We start from the raw sequence: 20529 nt of genomic DNA, 5'->3' as shown, positions 1-20529 counted from the left end.
GGCCGTCTCAAGCAGGTCGGACGCCCTGGCACTGAGGCGCGGAGATCGCTCCGGTGCCCCCGCCCTCGCAGCGCGCAGCACGGCTTCCGCGCAGCTTCGCCATGCCCCGCACCACCCCGCACCACCGGGACTATACCTAGAGCTGGGCCTGGTACAGGTGATATGCTAAACAAAATATTTTGGCACCTGAAACTGAACAAATTATTTTCACACCTGAGGCAAATTATTTTGGCACCTTCTTTCTGGCAGCAGAACACACACAGCAATGATAAATTAAATAAAGAACTGTTTGCTGAACTTTTATCACACCCCAAATTCACAACCTGAGGCAGCCACTTCCCTCTGTCTAATGGTATACAACCTCTATCTTGACAGATCCTTTCTACAATTTTCAGTTGCCAAATTCTGCTGCATTTACTCTAAACATACCTAGTCCTGGTGCATTTTAGCAAATGATATTCTCTTAATAACTATGGTTCTACTACATTTTAGTTCCTTGAAGTATTTTGTTTTCCCCCTTGGCTGGGTTTTAGTGCTGTTTTTATTGTTCTTCATCTTGTGCTGCCTCATGATGGCTTTATGATGATTTCTGTGCCAATTTGATATACTATTTTTAGGGTTTTGTGTTTTTTTGAAAAAAAAATAGTAGTTGTATTTTATCGTTTTTAAATTTGTGAACCACCCAGGGGACCTGGCTAATTGGGCACTACATAAATTCCATAAATAATTAAATGCTACCAAGTTATTCCTGTGGTTTCAACTCAGAAACCTATATTGGGCTTTGGTATATGAAGACTGTTATTAACTTATTTATTGCCAATCATTTCTACCCTGCCTTTCTATTATAGTAATTAAAAGAAATTAAATTATATAAATCCAGATCCACTCTCTACATATATAACCCCAGATCCACCGTAATTTTGTCAAAAGGTTCAGTCCCTTTTATTCACAGCCTGTACCAAATTATTTCATGATATATGTACATAGAAACATGGAATTGTAGAGTTGGAAGAGACCCCAATGGTCATCTAGTCCAACCCCTTCCAATACACGAATCACAACTGAAGACGGGGGGGGGGGGGACACACAGGATTCATTTATTTTAAGGAAGTTTTTTAACAACAACAACAACAACAACAACAACAACAACAACAACAACAACAGTCCTGACAGCAGGGAAAATGCCTACAAAGCATGCAAACCAATAGTTCAAGGAGAAAAGGCAAACTGGAATAGAACAATGGAATCGATGCATGTGACCAGTTTTGATGTTTTGTTCTGAAATTTAGATGTATAGAGCTCTGGTTTGCAATTCACATATATTTCATGAATAATATTCAGTGGATTCAAACCAGGGTTGGGGAACCTTTTTCATTCCTTCTGGATAACCTTTTGGGAGCCACATTCTAGTGGTGGGTAAGGCTGGAGGCAAAAGTGAGCAGAACAACAACAAAGTTAACTATTGACTTTATACTATAGGCTGACTTCTCCACACACTCCTACACCTCTCTTTATCCTTCATCCAGACAAGTAAGAGGCATGATTCAGACAAGAAATCACCTCATAGTGGCGTTTTCTCCTAAGCAGGACTAAGCTGAAGAGTGTGTGTTTTGCAAAAATGTTCTCTCATCACCCCCATGAAAATACACCCCTCTCTTGGCAATTTTTCAGAGAACTATGCTAAAAGGTGACAAAGTGCTCCCCTCTCTACTCGTTCCATATTCTAATTCGAGTTACACTAACTTAGATCTCTTCCGCGCTCTGTGTCTCTCTCTATCTCCCCTACCTGCCCCATTCAGAATGAGGGCAAATGTGCTAAAAGAGTCACCGAGCTGGAAGGCACCACAAAGGTCATATAGCAATGCAGGAAACTTTTACCCAACGTGGTGCTTGTTCTCACAACCCTGGGATTATGTCCTACCATGGTCTACCAACTGAGCTACTCCAGCTTCCTCACACTGAAATGACCTATTTGGAGGTCATCACATACGAAAGCTGTGCCATGTTGTGGCATCATCATGCTCACAATTTAATTTCTGGTATTCTGGGATCATGCAATAGGAGAACTGGGACAGAAGGAGAAACAGAAAGCAGAAATAATGGTGGCTGCAAACAGTCATTGACAAGTCAAAGAGAGGTATATTTGTGGGAGAGTATGGGGAAATTTATTACGCTACTAATGGGAACTGATTGTGGAATTAATAGTAGGTTGAACTCCTTCATAAATCCTTGTTTCGTTGATGACTGCTGGCCAGTGTGTGTTGTTTCAACGCAGTGTGTCTTGTTTCAACGCAGAGATGTGAGGAAGGACTTGAAGAACAGGCGTCTGTTTCAAAAGATACCGTTTCTTGTTTTCTTCCTCCCCAGACACTGTCCCAGTAACAGCCAAAGTAGGGGGTGTAGCCACACTCCCTTGCAACTACAAAATGCAACAGCCCCTGGCATCTTACAGGATCTACTGGCAGAAATATGTAGGCCCTGGTATATCTGACCTGGTTGTGATAGCTTACAGCAATGGTGAAGAAAACACCGTAAAGGACATACATTTCCAGAACAGGACAAAGATGGATGAGAAGAACCTTACACTTTGGATTTCCGGTGTGAATGTGTCCGATCAAGGCAAATATAAGTGTATCATATTACTGAAGGAAGAACACAAAGGTGAAAAATGGGTACATTTATCAGTGTCAGGTAAGTGCTTGTCAAGCAAAACAGGATCTTAAGTACCCAAGCAATGCTTAAGGGTCCTATTCATTTGTGTTAGGCAGGGGCTGTTCATTTTGAGTCACTTTTCTAGGCTGGTTTCCTGAGGCAAATAGAGAACTGCTCCACTAACCTATCTATCCTCAGCCAGCTCCAACTTCCCTGTTTCTTCACAACCAGCCCAATGAATGGCATTGCCTGCAAGCTTCCTCCTCCTTGGTCTGTGTTGCCCAAATATAATTTAGCGGGGGGGGGGGGAGAGATTGGGGGCGAAATTAGCTTGCTCTGCCTGTCATTGACTCTGGCTCCACTTACTGTTGGTCTCCTTCCCATGAGCCACCGCTACTTTCTACTTACCGTAGACATGCCATAGGCCTTACAGCAGGGATAGGAGGACATTTTGGCTCACTGGGCCAAATCCTTATCTCCCCACAAGCGCTTTCCAAAACCCAGGCCTAGGATTGCCAAAGCGCTTTATGCAGCAGTTCCAAGACGGCTGACAACTGGAAGCTGAGAACTTCTTTTGAAAATAGGAAATGAAACACACTTTCACATGCACTGGTGACTAGCGGTCCTCTGCTTCCCAGTTACGTTCCAGACTCCATCCACTGACCCAGCTCAGCTCTGTCCACTCAGTATTATTGCTGCTAAATATTGCTTAAGTTATCCTAAAAAATATCCCTTTAGGTGCTATGACAACGAGCAGCAGAGTATTATTTTATGCTTCCTTTTAGGGTCAAGCTCTCAGAAGGCATCATATATGAAATAAACATAAAATCTGGTAAATAACACGACATTTGACATAAACACAGTCTCCATGAATTACAAAAGACAGTGGTAGAAATAACAATAAGATATTAATAGTACAGTAACAATCATCCCAGAATAATATATTATTACTCATTCAAGTAAAAGCGTTAATTATAAATATATAAATGCTTTTGAATTTTGTTTACTGTTCTTTTATTTAACTTAAATGCTAATAATTAACAGACACTAACAACATTACTCAACGTTGCTATGAGGGGAATGTGAATTTGAAAGGATGCTATTAACTCATTATAATAAGAACTCTTACCATAGAAAGTAATTTAGAGTTCTTAGTAATATAGCACCATTTAGATTACAAGCCATGGCAGGAACCTCCGCAAGTGTCTCCCATTGAAATGAATGGGATTTCTTAAAGAGCACTCTGCTGTAAGTCAGATTAAATTTGATGGTTCTGTAGAAAGACAATCCTGAAGCATAGTGTCAGTAACATTGCTTGACATCTCGATATGTACAAGTGTAACCTATGGTCTGTCTTTTCCTCCCTCTAGCTGACTATAGGAAGCCTGTCATACATGTATCGCATAATCCCTGTGGCCCAGCTCAGTTGACACTGATGTGTTCTTCTCATGGAGGATATCCAGAGGCTGAAATGTCTTGGTTGGTCAATAATGAGACAGTGCGGTATTCTTATATGACATCCATATATGACAACTACACTAAAAGTTTTAATATTACTGGCAACTTACAGCAAAACGTGTCTGAAGATATCTTGGTCCAATGTCAAATACATTATTCAGGTTTACAAGTGTCCACCGACTACCACTTGTGTAAGTTCCCTCAATCATACATTGAGACAGTGTTACTCATTTGTGAAATAAAGCCATTCAGAAGACTTACAAGGACTAAACCTCAGAATTTTTCAAATGAGATTGGTTCCATATAGGGAAATCTACTAATGACGAATGGCCATTAATTTGGCGAGTCTTTATTTCTGGATCTAAAATATCTGTGTGTTGTTAGGAAGACACTGTATCTTTCCAAACTTATTATTATTATTATTATTATTATTATTATTATTATTATTATTATTATTATTATTACTTCCTATAGAAGTTTAGCATCAAAGCTGAAAATATTTGGTCAGCTGATGGGACATTTCTGTTTTTTCATGGACTCAATCTTGAACAGTATCAGAAACGCTAGCAAAAAATATAGATAGCATTGTAACTATTTAGCTGAACCAGTGTGAAATGCAAAACCGAGTCACTGTCTTGGATTATTTGTATGTTCCTCTGTGTGTGTGTGTGTGTGTGTGCACGCGCGTGTGCAAGCAGGCAGCAAATATTCCTGTGCCCCAGCTTGGAATGTAGTATCCATTTGTTTATCCCTACAATATTATCAACTGGGACATGGGTGGCGCTGTGGGTTAAACCACTGAGCCTAGGGCTTGCCGATCAGAAGGTCGGCGGGTGGAATCCCCACGATGGGGTGAGTTCCCGTTGCTCAGTCCCAGCTCCTGCCAACCTAGCAGTTCGAAAGCACGTCAAAGTGCAAGTAGATAAATAGGTACCGCTACAGCGGGAAGGTAAATGGTGTTTCTATGTGCTGCTCTGGTTTGCCAGAAGTGGCTTTGTCATGCTGGCCACATGACCTGGAAGCTGTACGCCAGCTCCCTCGGCCAATAATGCGAGATAAGCGCGCAACCCCAGAGTCAGTCATGACTGGACCTAATGGTCAGGGGGCCCTTTTTACCTTTACCTTACAATGTTATCAAGTAGATGGAGGGAAATGTAAGGCATTGAGCAATGGCCATGATTTCCGTATGTAGGTGGGTTTCAAGTTTAAACAGGAGAAAGGAAAACTAACTTAATGTTGAAAGTGCTCCACTCAGATAAGTGACACTCAGTGCACCAAAGTATTGCTTCTCATGTGCCCCTTGGGCTCTTCAGTGCAGTCCCAGATTTATCTTCAATTCTCTTATTTCAGCAATAGAGAAGTGCCCCAATCCATCTCCTCCTCCTCCTCCGCATGGTTTCATAACGGCTTCCATTGTTATCCTCGTTGTCCTTGCTCTCGTGATAGTGCCGACTACATTCCTCCGATGCCGCCGCCGCAGTAAGTTCCAATGCCTTTGTGACCAACCAATGTAGGAAACTGTGGTGTGGTTGAGAACCCAGGTTAAAATCCCCACTTAGCCGTGAATACCTCTAATCAGATGTCTCTTAGCCTAGCCTATCTCACAGGCTTGTTACCAGAATAGGGGTGGAAGAACCATGTACACCACTAAGAGGAAAGGCAGTATATAAATGCAACAGGTATCTTTTCATAAACGCTTAGGTTACCACTAGAAACAAACCATTGTTCATAGTTTACATGTTCCAGGGCTGTGGCCAAACATTGCAAGCTGATCCTTAGGCTCATTACATGCTCAACTTAAACTAGCCATGTTAGGAAATGAATGTTTGCTTTTTATGGGTTGTACCCAGCTAAACTCAATATAGACTAGGCCCACTTAATGAGCCCAAGTTCATCATGTTCATTAATTTCAGTGGGTCTACTTTGAGTAAGGCCAGCAATGGATGCAATCCTATTTATTTAACAATACAGAGCCTAGGGCTTGCTGATCAGAAGGTCTGCGGTTCGAATCCCTGCGACGGGGTGAGCTCCTGTTGCTCAGTCCCAGCTCCTGCCAACCTAGCAGTTCGAAAGCACGTCAAAGTGCAAGTAGATAAATAGGGACCGCTACAGCGGGAAGGTAAACGGCGTTTCCATGTGCTGCTCTGGTTCGCCAGAAGCGGCTTTGTCATGCTAGCCACATGACCTGGAAGCTGTACGCCGGCTCCCTCGGCCAATAATGCGAGATAAGCGCGCAACCCCAGAGTCGGTCACGACTGGACCTAATGGTCAGGGGTCCCTTTACCTTTACCTAGTCCCACTAGCGCAATGGGGTCTTTTCCCTCGCATGCCACCCGCAAATTCATAAAAAATATAGTAAGCAGCTTACAGGACTAAAAGCAACAAGCTAAAATCATAGTTTTTTTAAAAAAAAAACAAACCACTACCCCTCCCAAACCCGGAATGTTTCAGCTCAGCAAAAAATAACACTGGGGGGGGGGGAGCAGCCATCATCCCAAGGCAAACTGAAATATATGTGCATTGGGAAACAAGTGTGAATGAGCCCTAATATTCAACTGGAGTCATAGTGCTGGGCCATATCCTTTTCCAGGTTACTTGGCTGAGTTGTGAGTCTGCAAACATTTTTCCTGAGAAAATGTTGCCTCCAGCTTCTTTAAGCCTAGCGCCGCTGCTTCGTAAAAGGGAATGAAGCCACACTCTGTAAACATTATGCCCTCTGCTTCTTAAGAACTCTCCAACTTCCCTAGCCTACATTCCACAATGTAAATAAATATGTAAAAGAATTTCCCCACACCCTTAGCATGCAATCTTGAAAATTAAACCTAACCTTTGAAAGAGGGGAGTTGGGGGGTCAGCGGGTTTGTTCTGCAGGGCAACTGCCTGTTTAAAATGTCTCTGGCTGGAAGTTACATCTGTTGTCTTCAGGTTCCCCTTTCAGTGAATGAAAGGGCAATTCTAGGAGCTGGTTCTTCTAATGTATGCAGTCAAGACAGTTTTCATAATGTTAGGCCAATGGAGCTAGTGATATACAGAAAGTGGTATTTTCAACTACCACCCCAGAACCAAATGACCATGAAACATTTCAATTTGCACCAGTTTTATTTGAAAAAAAAAATCAGGGATTGGTTAAATGTATTCTTCAACTATTAAATGAATTCTTCAGTGCATACATGGATGTGATGCACTAGTGGGAACCACTGCAATAGTATTATAGAAAGTAACACATACTGCAGGATAATAGAGATGAAATTTAAAATTAGTTTTATTAATTTTATTTACAAGAGATGCTGTGTTAAATAGTTTGGCCTGTGGAAGGTAACATATGTGACTGCAGGATTACAATCTAAATACGAACTTGCATCTAAAGATGGACATGCTTACAATCTAAATACAAACTCAGAAACTACTTTGTATTTAGACTCCTTTGCAGTCTTAAAATTAGTTGCAAAGTGGAATACTGTAAGTCCCAAACTTCCAAAGCTTTGGATATGACTGAACTCAGCTACTCTGTCTGCTGATAGGCCTTGTTTGCTCATCACTTGTTTCTAACTAACTTCTGAGAACAATTCAGAGTGCTACTTATGAGAGTGGTGTAGTGGTTAGTTTTGGATTAGGATAGGGGTGGGGAACCTTTGCCTCTGCAGATGTTGCTGAACTACAACTCTCCTCAGCCCCAGCAAGCATGGCCAATGGCCTGGGATGGTGGGTTTTGTAGTTCAGCGACATCTGGAAGGCCAAAAGTACCCCAACCCTGGATTAAGACATAGGAGACTAGAGTTCAAATCCCCACTCAGCTATGAAGCTCACTGGGTGACCTTGACCTGTCATGGCCTCTTAGCCTATGTTTTGTTCCTCTTTATTGACTTTTTGACCCATATTCCACCCTCGTGACTAATGGGAATTCTCCCCACCCCCACTCTTTGACATATTTTTTTAAATTCTTAAGTCACATTGGTAAAGATTTTCTGTTCAATGTTGCTGAACCGATTGACGTTTCAGAGCACATGACATCTCACCAGCCAGTGGCAGCAAGTGAAATAACATCGCAGCAGCTTTCCAACGGGACATTGGAAACATGTGCCTGACCATGGAGAAACCTGGGCAGTGGCGCTTGATTTTCAACATTCTGCTCTGGTGAAATGGACATATTCACCCTGGATCTCAGAACCTGGAGTTCATTGCTCTTCACAATGACACGGGGCCTACCTCTCTCTTTCCAGGTGTGATAGAAGCATTGTTCAGGAAAATGGCAGGAGGGGTAAAGGTTAAAAGCACTACCCACCATACTGACTGTTCCACCTCAACAGAATTTTTTACGAGTACTCCCCCACCAAATGATCAGACAACAACATACAACGCATAGTACCATCTTCTAGACAACTGCCTGATTTGGAAGGGGAAATGAATTGTTGTTCTTGATAAGCAGAAATTTTACAGTGAAGTTCATTTCAAACCAGAGTGCTTCCCCCACTCCCGTTGGGACCAAGCCACTGGCTTGGACAGCTCCAGCCATCTCACTGCGTGAAACCACCTCTTCCTTGTGACTTGTGAGCAACTCCACTAGCAAAGCAGCATCCGTTTCAAGTGAAAAAGGGGGAAATGCTTTGGCAATGCTCTGTCTTCGAAACACCACCAAGGAAAGCAGATGCTCCTTTTATGAGGTATCGGCATCCCAGCACCCAAAACTAATGGGGGCACCACATGGGATGCGTGGTAGACTGGACCACTTGTCCCCAGCTGCAGAGCCCATTGATCTTGGCTAAACTAGCTCTCTCTCGCATTGTAATAACATCCTCAGTGTAAGGGTGTATTTAGTGTAAGGGTGGGATGTTCTCGCCGTTATTTGCCATCCACGCACATGCAGTTTGCAACAGAATGGAAGGTACTAGTATGGTTCTGCAGTTGGAGAATCCATACCCAGGAACAGAATTATTACCTGCTATGTAGGGTAAAGAGTGTTTTCTTATTTTGGAAACTCTCCTTCTACTTAAAATGTGGCTTGCACATAATTTATCGCCTCTCATCCCTAGTTTTATTTACCAGAAAATAAGCCTGGCAGGCTTATAGCTTTATTATACTTGTTGCTATGGATCCTCTATGTAAATGTAAGGGTAGCAAGAACTATTTATTGGCCATATGAGTATTTTTAAATATTCATTTGCTACTGCTGATTTAGCCATATGTATAAGCTTTTATGGCAGGCTTCCTCAAACTCGGCCCTCCAGATGTTTTGAGAGTACAATTCCCATCATCCCTGACTACTGGTCCTGCTAGCAGGATTCTTCCGTGGCATTCAGTGGAGGGAGAAAATGCCCAAGAGCCAGGGGTTAACTCAGTTTATATTCTCACTCACTCAGTTTGTCATGTAAACAGGCTCTAAACCACCATTATTTGGTTTAAACTGAGTTAACCCAACCATTGAAGAAAGGACATGGATAGGTTTTTAGGGTGTCTGCTTATTTGTAAACCTTTCATATCACAATAGGAACTGTAACATGTTATCAGTCCTGTCTGTTTAAAGCAGCCCAGCTTTAATGCAGGCTTCCCAAACAATATATTTCTTAGCAGTGCAAAATGTATCCAAGCATTGCTATCTCCTATTTTCACTTTATTCTTGACTGTAAACTGGGCTAAATCTGTAATTATACCAAGTTATATTTTAGCATTAGCTTTTCAGCAAATCATCCTTATATACTGTATATACGTGTGTGTGGGTGTGTCTTCAGCCTGAGATGGTGGCTGTTGTTTTTAAACTATTTTTATACAAGTATAACAATAAAACAAAGCTAAACTTTTGTCTTTTTTGCACTTAAAAAAACCCCCCAAAACACTTGTGCCTGGTTATTCCATTTAATGAAATGTATGCTTATATAGACTCAGGCTTTTAATAAATGAGCCAGTGCAGTAAGTGAACTGTATTATTTTGGATTTTTTCTTCTTCTTCATTGTATTTAACAGGCCTTTTATTCTCATTTTCTTATGGGCAAACAAGAGTGCCTGAAGAGAGCGAAGACATGAACAATAAGTCATAAAAACTCAACGGCAATTTACACAAACCAATTATGGTTTGTGGCTTTCATCCTACTCCTTTCCTCCTCGATGATGTTTGTGGCAAATGGATCACTTGTCTCAGTCACCATGAATGCCATCTGTGTATTCTACTAGGTAACGGTTTTATCGCAATGGTGGAAGGAAAAGAAAGCCCAAATATATTGTGGGTATTTCTGGTAATCCTTACAGAAACTGAGCAGGTCATGGTCTCATCAGAGCTTGGACAGGAGACTTCCTGAGAACCTCTGTACACAGCGGAATTCCAGCACTAAAGAAAGCCAAGATACAAAGGTTACAGTGACATATTATAGCTACCAGGTACAGTGGTACCTCGTGTTACGTACCATCCCCCTTACAAATCCTTCACGTTACGCGCTCTGCTGACCGGGAAGTAGATGCCCCTTGTTGCGATCTTTGCCCCGAGATGCAAGCGGAAATAGCGCTCCAGTGGCACCAGCTGCAGCAAGGCGCCATTAGCGAAAGCTCGCCTCATGCTACGACCAGTTTCCTGTTACGAACGGACCTCTGGAATGGATTAAGTTCGCAACCGGAGGTACCACTGTACCCAAATAGGTAAGGCCAAAAAACCCTTTTCAGAACAGTTGCCAAGTGTTTTCACTACATCAAAACCATCTTTTCAAAGACATTCCACCCTGTGAGGGCAGAAGGCAGCTTGTGATTTCAAGTATGCTTATATTGCAGGAAATGACACTCTTTTAGGACAAAATTTGATATATTAAGCATGAAAGCGCTTTAAAAAAATCCTGAAAATCTGTAGCCAACTGAGTTGGGATTATACGCAAGGATGCCAACAGGGTTTCCAGGGCCTGGTACACTGCACGTGATGTGAGAACCCTGCACACAACCCAAAATCTATTGGGGAGACCTGCTGCTTATTAACTTTGCACCAGCCCTGCGAGGTAGGCTAGGCCAAGATAAGAGAGGGAAGGAGAGGATAATGTATACAACCTTGGGCTCCTGAGTGGAAAAACAAGATACAATGCTTTAACTGCTACATTTCATAGTCTTCATACTTACAGCAAAATGGCAAAACAAAAAAAGTTTGTCAACCCCAGTAAATAAAAAGCAGAAAATGTTCTTAAGTATAGCTTAAGTGTAGCTTCACAACTTCGGTATCTAAACTACCAGCTCTCAGCATATCTTACTTCACAGGGCAGATATGAAAATAAAAATAGGGAAGCGGAAGACAATGCGCACAGCAGCATACAAATACTACAACCACCAGCAACAAATAGTCAAAGCATGTGCTGCTTCACAATTCTCAACAAAACACATATGAATGGAACATTTTGACAACCCGATAAAAAAAAAAAGGTTCCTGTTAAAGCCCATAGGAAATTTAACTTGCTGCAGTTGTAAGGAGCTTGTAGCTTTTATTGTTGAATTTACTAATTAATTTTGTTTATGTTTTATGTTTACTGTATATTAATAAATAGCAGCCAAGTGATGGCTGTTGGGGACATGGAAAATCAGGAGCAGGGAGGCAGGACACTGCAATATCACCATTATTTTCTCATTTATTCTGAGGGAGCTCCTTCCGAGTGAAACATAGCAAAGCTAGTCAATGCTGTTTTATATTGTAAAGGCGGAACATTTTTGCTGACGTGTTGTGTGGAAGCCCCACAGTTTGCACACATGACATGAGCATGTGCACATGGCTGCCGCAGAACTGGGGGGGGGGTTAGCGCTTTATTCAGAAATTTTGGGGAGCCCTATCTCTCCTCCGCCCAGCACCTATGTCTCCTGGTACATAGCAAGGTCAAAGGTAAGTTAAGATCTGTAGTAGTGCATTCAAAAGAGGAGTGGCACCAGACCCAAGAATTCATATACCAAAGAGCATGAACATTCCAAAGAATTATTCTTTTTCTTTATTCTTTTAGATTTACTCCACCGTTCAGCCCATCAACTTACCCTGGAGAACTTTGGAATACGCCCATGTTATCCCTTATAGCATATCCCCCTTAAAGTGAATTTTGTACTTTCTCTATCCAGAGAAGTAATTCAAGCTTATTCCTCTCCCATCTAAAGAGGTAGCTAGTCATCACCTGAAGCTGAACTTTCCATGTTCTTCGTTTATCTGACCAAACCTAGTAGCTCTTCAAGAGAGCCCATTGTGTACTGAGAAACAGGCCACAAAGAAAACTTTTAACATCACTTGTTAAAAGTTCCAGTGTGTAATACCAAGAACGTTTGTTTTCAGTCATGATCTGGGAGAAGCTCCTTCCTGAAGAACATCATCCATTTCTTTTGAGATGTTTTCAGTGATGCTGAGCCTGGTCCTCCTAAAAAAGAAAAAGAAAAAAAAGAACATGGTTGTACTTCTGAGAGGAAAACAAAACAGCACCTCATATGCTTATATCACCATTAACGTTGGAGGCTGAACCTTATTAGAAAAACTAACCAATAAACTGAAACTGACACAGGGACAAATAGAAGAAGATGCCTTCAGCCCGGTATGGCTCCCCTTTATCACATCACAGCCCAACAAGACAACGACAAGAATCTACCAACAGCATACGAATCAATCTGGCTAATCTGATTCAAAAATACACACACCACTCACTCACAAAAACAAAACTACAGCCACCCAAAGACAACCAACCATACCCTAGGCCACCCCCAACCTCTCTCACCACCAAGGAAACACAACGAGCAAATAGTAAGATAACCCAGACAAGTGACGCTGACACAAAACCCCACACATACACTAAGTAGAAGAATAGAAACATAACCACCCCACTCACCATTTCCCCTCTCTCCACCTCTTTTCTTCCTAACCTAACATTGTATGTAACGCTAATGTCTCACAACAAATGAAACCAAATTGTAGAAAACACAACTTGAAAAAAGAGATAACGCACGTGGTTTTCGTACACTAAGAAATTTTTAATGAAAATATATTTTAAAAAACAAACAAACATTGTAGGCTGAAGCCAATCCATTTACCACAGACAAATCATTAGCGGTCTATAATGAATTGTTTCAAACAGAGCCTTCCTTCACACAAATCTCCACATGACTACTATTTTTTGCTTATAGACAATCCTCTCTTCCCTTCATACATCCTGCAAACACTTTTAATAGGACTCAATGACATGCTATAAAGGGCTTTTTCACCTACATATCCTCCAATATTGTATCTGCCATCGCCCACATGTCTGCAGTTAGCATAGGACAAACTGATCAGTTCACACAGTAAAGTGAATGAGCAAACTGGACACTGAATATATGGGAAATATATTAAAACTATAGGATAAAATTTTCATCTGGAAACGGCTCTAGAAGGCTGTTCATAATTGTAAAATGTTCTTCCCCTCTTGTATTTTTATTCAGGAGGTTATAACTTTAAAACAAGTGTAAGAGGGGAGAAAATACAGAAACTATGTAGGGAAGAGGCTGGGAAATACTACATGAGATACAGTACAACCAAGTGGGAGTGAATAATGCTTAATAAATTAGAATGCTCCATAAAGCATTATTAACTTGGTGCTAGAACAGTCTTCTCCAACCTAGGGCACTCCAGATGTTGCTGGATTATTGCTCCCATCATCCCTGACCATTAGGCAATGCTACCTCAGGCTGATGGGTGTTGTAGTCCAAAACATCTGGAGGAAACAGAGTTCTCCTATGTTCCTTCATTGTTTAAATTTACCTATATTGTTAGCCACTTTAGGAAATAGGACTGGGTGGCTAGAAAAATGGCTATAACCCACCCTTGAGATCACAAGATACCCAGAAAAAAAGCCATTGTTGCTAGTCTGCCATTTGTCAATTGCCATAGATTTTGAGAGGATTCTACAAATAATGCTAAAATCAAGACATGGGCCCATTACAGCAACAGTATATGGATTTTTATGGAACTACCAATTCCATATCAGCCAAAACTCCAGAAACTGCAAAACTAGAAAATTCAAAACTGAGCAAAAGGTGACTGATGGTCAGTGTCAAGAGTATCATATCACATCACTAGTGGAAGATGGCTAGAATCATTGTGTAGCACTCCTAGAGGAAGAGCAGGCCCACCCTGGCTCAGTAGCAGAGTTAATAATTAAAGCCTAACAGCGCTGATTCCTTACCATTCTGCCAGCTTCTGTTCATACAGCTCCCATTGCTCTCGTTTTCTTCTCTCGATCAAGGTTTCACCAGCCAATTTTTGCATTGCCATCAGTAATGCTCCAGCAGGTACACTGCAAGATGATGACACAGGAAGTACATTTACCCATATAGAGAACTTTATTACCTTCTCCTATTCATCCTTCCCCCCCTCCCCCTAAAGCTGTAGTGTATGTGGCTGTTGTTAATTCTGCTGTCTGGTCTTTAACCACAGTAAAGATTGATTGAAGTCTTTTTTTAAAGCAGTTGCAAAATAGGAGCTCAATTCTACTGTCAACCATAAATGGAGAACATTCCATTGTTCTTTAGTCTTTTTTTAAATTAAACATTACTGCTCATACCCAGCATGCAACACACATCAAAACTATTGATGTAGTAGAGGTGAAGAAAAGTGTCCCAAATCTGGAAAGGGAATCCATCATTCTTAACTGTTATTGTTCTGTCCTCATAATTAGAAAACATAATTCTGTGTGGATCTTTCACAATCTTCTCTATTAAACTGATTCCCTAAATGTTGACCCTATATCTACTAAACATTTATTCCCACCCACCTCCAAGAAGAAAAGGCTGAGAACAAAAGGACAATGGATCCTCCAAATTAACAATTGACCCACCACAGCAAACAATACATTTGTGGTGTTGTTGTTGTTTTTTTAAAAAAACCAGCACCTCTGCCCATTTAAACATTAGTAGACAGGCAAATAAAAATCAATTTCTGTTTAAGAAGAATGCAGAAAAACTAAATGGGAAACTGGAAGAAAAATAGCCACCTTGTGCAATAAGAGAGAAAACATATGAGGTCTAAGGCTAGAAGGAAGTTTGCAGGAAATCCTGTCAAGATTCAAAAACTGCCTTGTGATGACACCTGCAAACTATCATACCCAACAAAAGGAAGCAATTCTGGTTTCTAGTGCATCTGTGTGCACATGTACAGCAACCTACCCCAACAACGTCCCAAAAAGGGTCCCTCCAACCAAACCTCTCAAGCCCAAGTGCATTCTGAACAAGGCTCCTGTACAACCTAGAAATAAGAAAAAATAATAGAATCAGACCACACACAAGGGACTTGCAAGAAGTCTCAGCTACAATGAAAAAAGCTTTTTTGTCATTCCTTCTGCCTCCCTTTTTCCTGACCTGTAAAACTGCACTCTGCTCCAGGACTACACACTAAAGATTCAGCTATGGGCAGCTCCAAATATTATAATTTTCTTTGAGGGGGGGAACCATCAGTATTTCCTACAGCAAATATGTACAGGCACCATATGCGTATCTTTAAAAACTTGTGCACATGTGTACTACCGTCCGCACTTAAAAGTGTATGCTGCAACAACTGTAATGTCTATTCCATTTTAGAACACAATCTGAGAAGTCTATGTTGTCAGCACAACTTAGAAACCAGTCTGTCTTCAAAGTTCCAATTGATTTTATAGGGTTTTGCTTATGCTTATTATCATTATTCATTGATTTATTACTCACACTTCATTCTAACGTCCCAGGGTAGCTCACAACAATTTTAAATGCAACATGAAAAACCAATTAAAACAGGTTACAATAAAGGATCCTAAAAATGAACAAGTGTCAAGGACCAGCGTAAAGAGGTACAAAATTACAATAACTGAGTGCTGTAAGGAATCATAGCAATTACCATCTATGGGGAAAATAATCTACCAGTCATTTGTCAGGTATAAGCAGCTGTGGGCAACAGCACATTCACGTTAGAACGTTATGGCTCCCATTTGTGAAAGGAAAGTTGGTACTTCTAGGTATATGCAACCAGCAGGAGCTGCTGCCTTCATCCATGCAGTGTTCGGGTAATGTGACGCTCCCTTATGAATTAGAATTCTTAATTCCATTTGTGGAGTCAGAAGATGGGAATGCTGACAAGTCATAAACTACTAGTTTCAATAATATGCAGAAATGCATTAAAATGGGTCAGATCTGGGGCTTTCACAAAGGAGAAAAGATGCTGATAAAACAAAGACCTCTCCTACATAATTATTTTCTTACGTACTGACCAAAGTTATCTAGGAAGAGAATTAGATTGTCCTTTCATGTTGTCATGATAACTTTACAAAAACTGGTCTGCAAAAAAAACAGACAGACAAGATGCCAAGTGGAATCTGCAAGAGGTTGACAATGTACCTTTAAAAGGGTGCAGCCTCCAATAATTTCAGCGAGGTTTATGTAGGACTCAGTACAAACTCAGCTGAAACCAAAGGAGATTACAAAGCAGGATATGGTGAACTGTTTCCTTTAGATTTTTTTCAATTATATATTTTGAAAAATCTGGGGCCCTTTTTATGTCAGGGGACTATAGCAGTTTCACAGCAGACAGCTTACTCTGACAGAAAAAATAGGGCAGGGATTAGGTTTTTCTTTTAAATGTTTTTAATTGTAAGATTTAATTTCTGCATGTACAAAAATACAAATTAGTATCCACTTATAGCACTTTTCAGAGCTAGCAAAAAATGGCTTCTCTCAATATAAGATTAATTTAGTAGCAAAATCTGACAATGAAAGAGAAACTGAGAAGATGCCTCCCCTCTGCTGGCTTCCCAATTCTCCATTCATATTTAGCATGACTGACAGCACAATCCTTTACATATCTACTCAGAAGTAAGTCCCCTTGAGTTCAGGGGGACTTACTACCAAGTAACTGGGAATAGGATTGTAGCCTAAATTATTTACTAATCCTCTAATATGATAATCTTTTAAGAACCTTTCACCAAAGAACCACTATAGCTTGCACAATATTAATGCTGTCACCATAAGCATACACATTTGGAAATGAGTTTTTCTGAAATCAGCAGGACAAATACGACAATCCCAAAGATCTGCCTGGTTAAAAAAAAATCATTTTAAGTAACAAAACGTATTTTTGAATTTGACCAGGGTCAAAAAGTGAAGATTAACAGACTAAGAAGCAGGACTCTTGAGCTCTGAAACTAATCTTCTCCAATCAACTTTTCTGCCTCATTCAAATAGAACAGAACATTCAAATATCATCGCCTCACCTCCTGCAACGGCAAAGTGACTGAGGGAATTTTTATCACGGTATGCAGACATAGCAGTGCTCACTGTGCTGTGAGAAAAACAAGGATTAATAAGGAAAACTGCCCAATGAAAGAAAAACATTATTTCTGGTGGTCCAAATGGTGGCCTGTATTTCTTGACTAAAAATTTTGCTAACTCTTCCCATTTGAGACGATACAGAGAGTATTTAGAATCACTTCACGTGTGACTTTTTCTATACAGGGCAAATTTTACATACAACATACAGAAAAAATATACACTTCCCGATTCATATATTTATGGGAAAACATGAAACACATACTTCACAAGTGATAGCATGCATGGTTTTTTTTTACGAATAGAAACTAGAGAAAAAATAATGTACAAAGCAGGCTGTAATTTGGATACGGAGTATGCTATTTCAAGTTCAAGGACGATTTCAATTACCTGAGGTAAGAGTTTTAAATAACTGGAGTTTTAATTATAAATGACAGACTAAAAAAATAAATAAAATAAAGCCTATCCTGGATCTTATATAAAACAGTCATTACAGCTTAAAAATATACAATGACTAACAGGACACTAACAGTCTACATTCCATACATGCAAGCTTTCTCAACATTCCCTCTCCCATCCTCTGTCCAGGAAGCATTTATACATCCCAACCAAGGAAAAAGCTTGGGGAGGGATTATGGTTTGAGGAGGGTCATAAGGGTTGAGTGTAGGCCCAGAGCACCAGTCAGACCCTGGCCCCACTCCAGATATAAATAGAAAAATAGAGTTTTTCACCAGTCTCCTGAGAGTTCTTATTAGCTGGTCTGCTATGTTACAGAATGACTATAGACCTTCTGAGGCAAGGCAGCCACACACTCTCAATATGCCAACATAGCTTTTTTTGATAGAACAGAAATGGCTGGTTTCCCTTATGCAAGGCCTAATGATTGGCTGGGGGTAGATAAGCTGTTTTTGCAAGACTCTACAGTACACCATCTGATGGTGATGATGGCCAGACGGAAAGGACACAAGGAGAGGTTCTATTTAAGCCAGGCACCCCCAAACTTTGGCCCTCCAGATGTTTTGGACTACAATTCCCATCATCCCTGACCACTGGTCCTGTTAGCTAGGGATCATGGGAGTTGTAGGCCAAAACATCTGGAGGGCCGCAGTTTGGGGATGCCTGATTTAAGCTGTCTCATCTTGCATGTTAACTGCTCAAAGAAATGACAATAGTAACATTTTAGAACAGTTATTGTACATTAACTGCTTCCTCCAACTAAGAATAGGCATACTCACTTGAATATTGCCACAAAGGCAGCAACTCTCCAGCCCCAACGCCAACCATAACGGATGAAGCCCCTGGTTGCTGCACGATTTGCAGATTGCTATCAAGAAAGTTACAAAAGTTTAAAGACATTGTCAGGCCACACTACCAATTTTTATTATGCCCCAAATGACATTTTATATGTACCATTCCTGAAGTTAATGAGAAAAGGAGGCCTACTAGTAAGGTATCTTATATAGGGGCTAAAATATTTGCTTAGAAGCAGAAAGAATCAAAGAAGTCCAGTATTTCCCCTTTCACACAATTTAGTTATTTAGTTTGCTTCTGCATGCACATCCCCACCTGTGCCTTTATAGTCCCAATTCTGGACTAGACCCTTGCACCAGAAACCATTCAGCAGGCTTTACTGTTGACAAAACTATGGACCACTCAGTTCATTTGTACACGCACATAATCTGCTTTTTTATTTCTGGATTTTTCAGTGCTCATCTCAAAACTAAACATTTTAATTGCCTTCAGTGATATTATCCAGACTATTAACCCAGGCAATATGGAAACACTGGCTGTGATCCTTGATCTAGCCCCATCAAGTCCAGTTTCTTGTTCTCACAGTGGCCAACCCAATCTTTATGGAAAGCCCTCAGGCAGGACATAACACAACAGCACATTCTCACTTATGTTCCTCAGTATGTTTCTGCTATTCACAGGTACACCAACTCAAAGACTGGAGGCAGTATGCAGCCAACATGACTAGTAGCCATTGACAGCTTTATTCTTGATGAATAATCCCCTTGTAAAGCCACATAACCTGGCAGCTACCGTACTACTACATCTTGTGGCAGCAAATCCCATCCTTAACTATGTGGTGTGTGAAGGAGCACTTCCTTTTGTCCTAAATATTCCAGCATTCAGCTTCATCAGATGATCACAGGTTCTAGCATTAAAAGGGGAAAACTTTTATCTACTGTAATCAGTTTTTCCATACCAAGCACACCCTGCACTTTCTCTAAACTAAAAAGCCCATAACATCATAACATTTCTCTCAGGTGAGTTTCCCCCATCTTCTTGATAATTTTGGTTGCCCTTCCCAAGCTCTACAACCACCTTTTTGAAGTGCAAGTGACAAGTGTCCATAGCATTCCTAGTGTGCTCACTTAAGGAGATTTGTGTAACGGCGTTATTGAGAAGACTAATTTGATGTGTGCTCTACCATGCCAGGTATTTGTCCATACCGCAGCATCCAAGCGATTGTGGAAAATCTCTCCTTGGCTCTGCTCAATGTACTGTCTCTTGGCGTATATAAAACCGGGTACCCCTCCATAGACCACGCCGACAATGCCCCCGGAAAACGTTGCTTTGATGATATTGACCGTTTCTTCAGGATACCGATTTAGCTCGCTGCGGGAGAAAATGCGTCGATGAGAACTCAAGTCTTCAGGACATAAAAAGCCCCCTTCACCTTTCAGAAATCCCGAACCCCCACCATGCAACATCAGCGTTAAATGAAGCCACATTATCGACAGAGGCTGAAAGTGCCCTTGAGAGGCTCGAGAAAACTCAACTCGGCATGCAAGTGGGCTCTCAGCAGGGCTTTTGCCTTCGCGTCCATTGCCAGCCCCGCGCCCGCCCCGCCTGGCTGCAAGGACACCGGGGCGCCTGCGGCTTCCAGGGCGACCCTCACATTCTTGCAAAACAAAACCCTCGGGCTTACTCTCGCCGGATGAGCTCCCGGACCCGCTCCCAGCCCGAGCCCGAGCTCGGCGGCTCCGGCCTACTCAAAGCCCTGGGCTGCCCCGCGGCCAGCGCGGGAGAAGAGGTAGCCGAGGCTCGGACCGGCCCCTGCGGCGGCGCAGGAGGAGGCTCCATCGCCAAACAGCCGAGCGCAGACCCGCGCGCCTCTCCCCCAGAAGCCGCTTCCCAGGACCTTCCCGCGAGGACTC

At 41.5% G+C, this 20529-nt stretch overlaps 2 protein-coding genes across 3 annotated transcripts in view; one reads left to right on the top strand and one right to left on the bottom strand.

Moving 5' to 3' along the window:
- Nucleotides 1-10018, top strand: part of CD80 (CD80 molecule) — a 27272-nt gene extending 17254 nt beyond the window's left edge. Inside the window, exons 3-6 of the mRNA XM_035116551.3 lie at nucleotides 2368-2691; nucleotides 4023-4301; nucleotides 5461-5589; nucleotides 8110-10018. Of these exons, the coding sequence (XP_034972442.2) occupies nucleotides 2368-2691; nucleotides 4023-4301; nucleotides 5461-5589; nucleotides 8110-8195 (818 nt within the window). The 3' untranslated portion in view covers nucleotides 8196-10018. The remainder of the gene's footprint in view (nucleotides 1-2367; nucleotides 2692-4022; nucleotides 4302-5460; nucleotides 5590-8109) is intronic.
- TIMMDC1 (translocase of inner mitochondrial membrane domain containing 1) lies at nucleotides 9947-20529 on the bottom strand. 2 transcript variants are annotated; one of them, XM_035116554.3, is made up of 8 exons: nucleotides 20301-20529; nucleotides 19822-19987; nucleotides 18601-18689; nucleotides 17310-17377; nucleotides 15238-15316; nucleotides 14259-14369; nucleotides 12364-12464; nucleotides 9947-10429 (listed from the first exon to the last, which is right to left on the bottom strand). In XM_035116554.3, exons 1-7 carry the CDS (start codon nucleotides 20453-20455, stop codon nucleotides 12383-12385), a joined length of 750 nt encoding a protein of 249 aa, XP_034972445.2. In that variant the 5' UTR covers nucleotides 20456-20529; the 3' UTR covers nucleotides 9947-10429; nucleotides 12364-12382. The 2 variants fall into 2 exon arrangements, with proteins under 2 accessions (XP_034972445.2, XP_034972444.2); XM_035116553.3 differs by lacking the exon at nucleotides 9947-10429 and having other exon boundaries at nucleotides 12024-12464.

Source organism: Zootoca vivipara, chromosome 4 (assembly GCF_965207765.1).
Source record: "Zootoca vivipara chromosome 4, rZooViv2.hap1.1, whole genome shotgun sequence".
NCBI classification, from domain to species: domain Eukaryota; kingdom Metazoa; phylum Chordata; class Lepidosauria; order Squamata; family Lacertidae; genus Zootoca; species Zootoca vivipara.
This window is presented reverse-complemented; position numbering and strand designations above follow the sequence as displayed.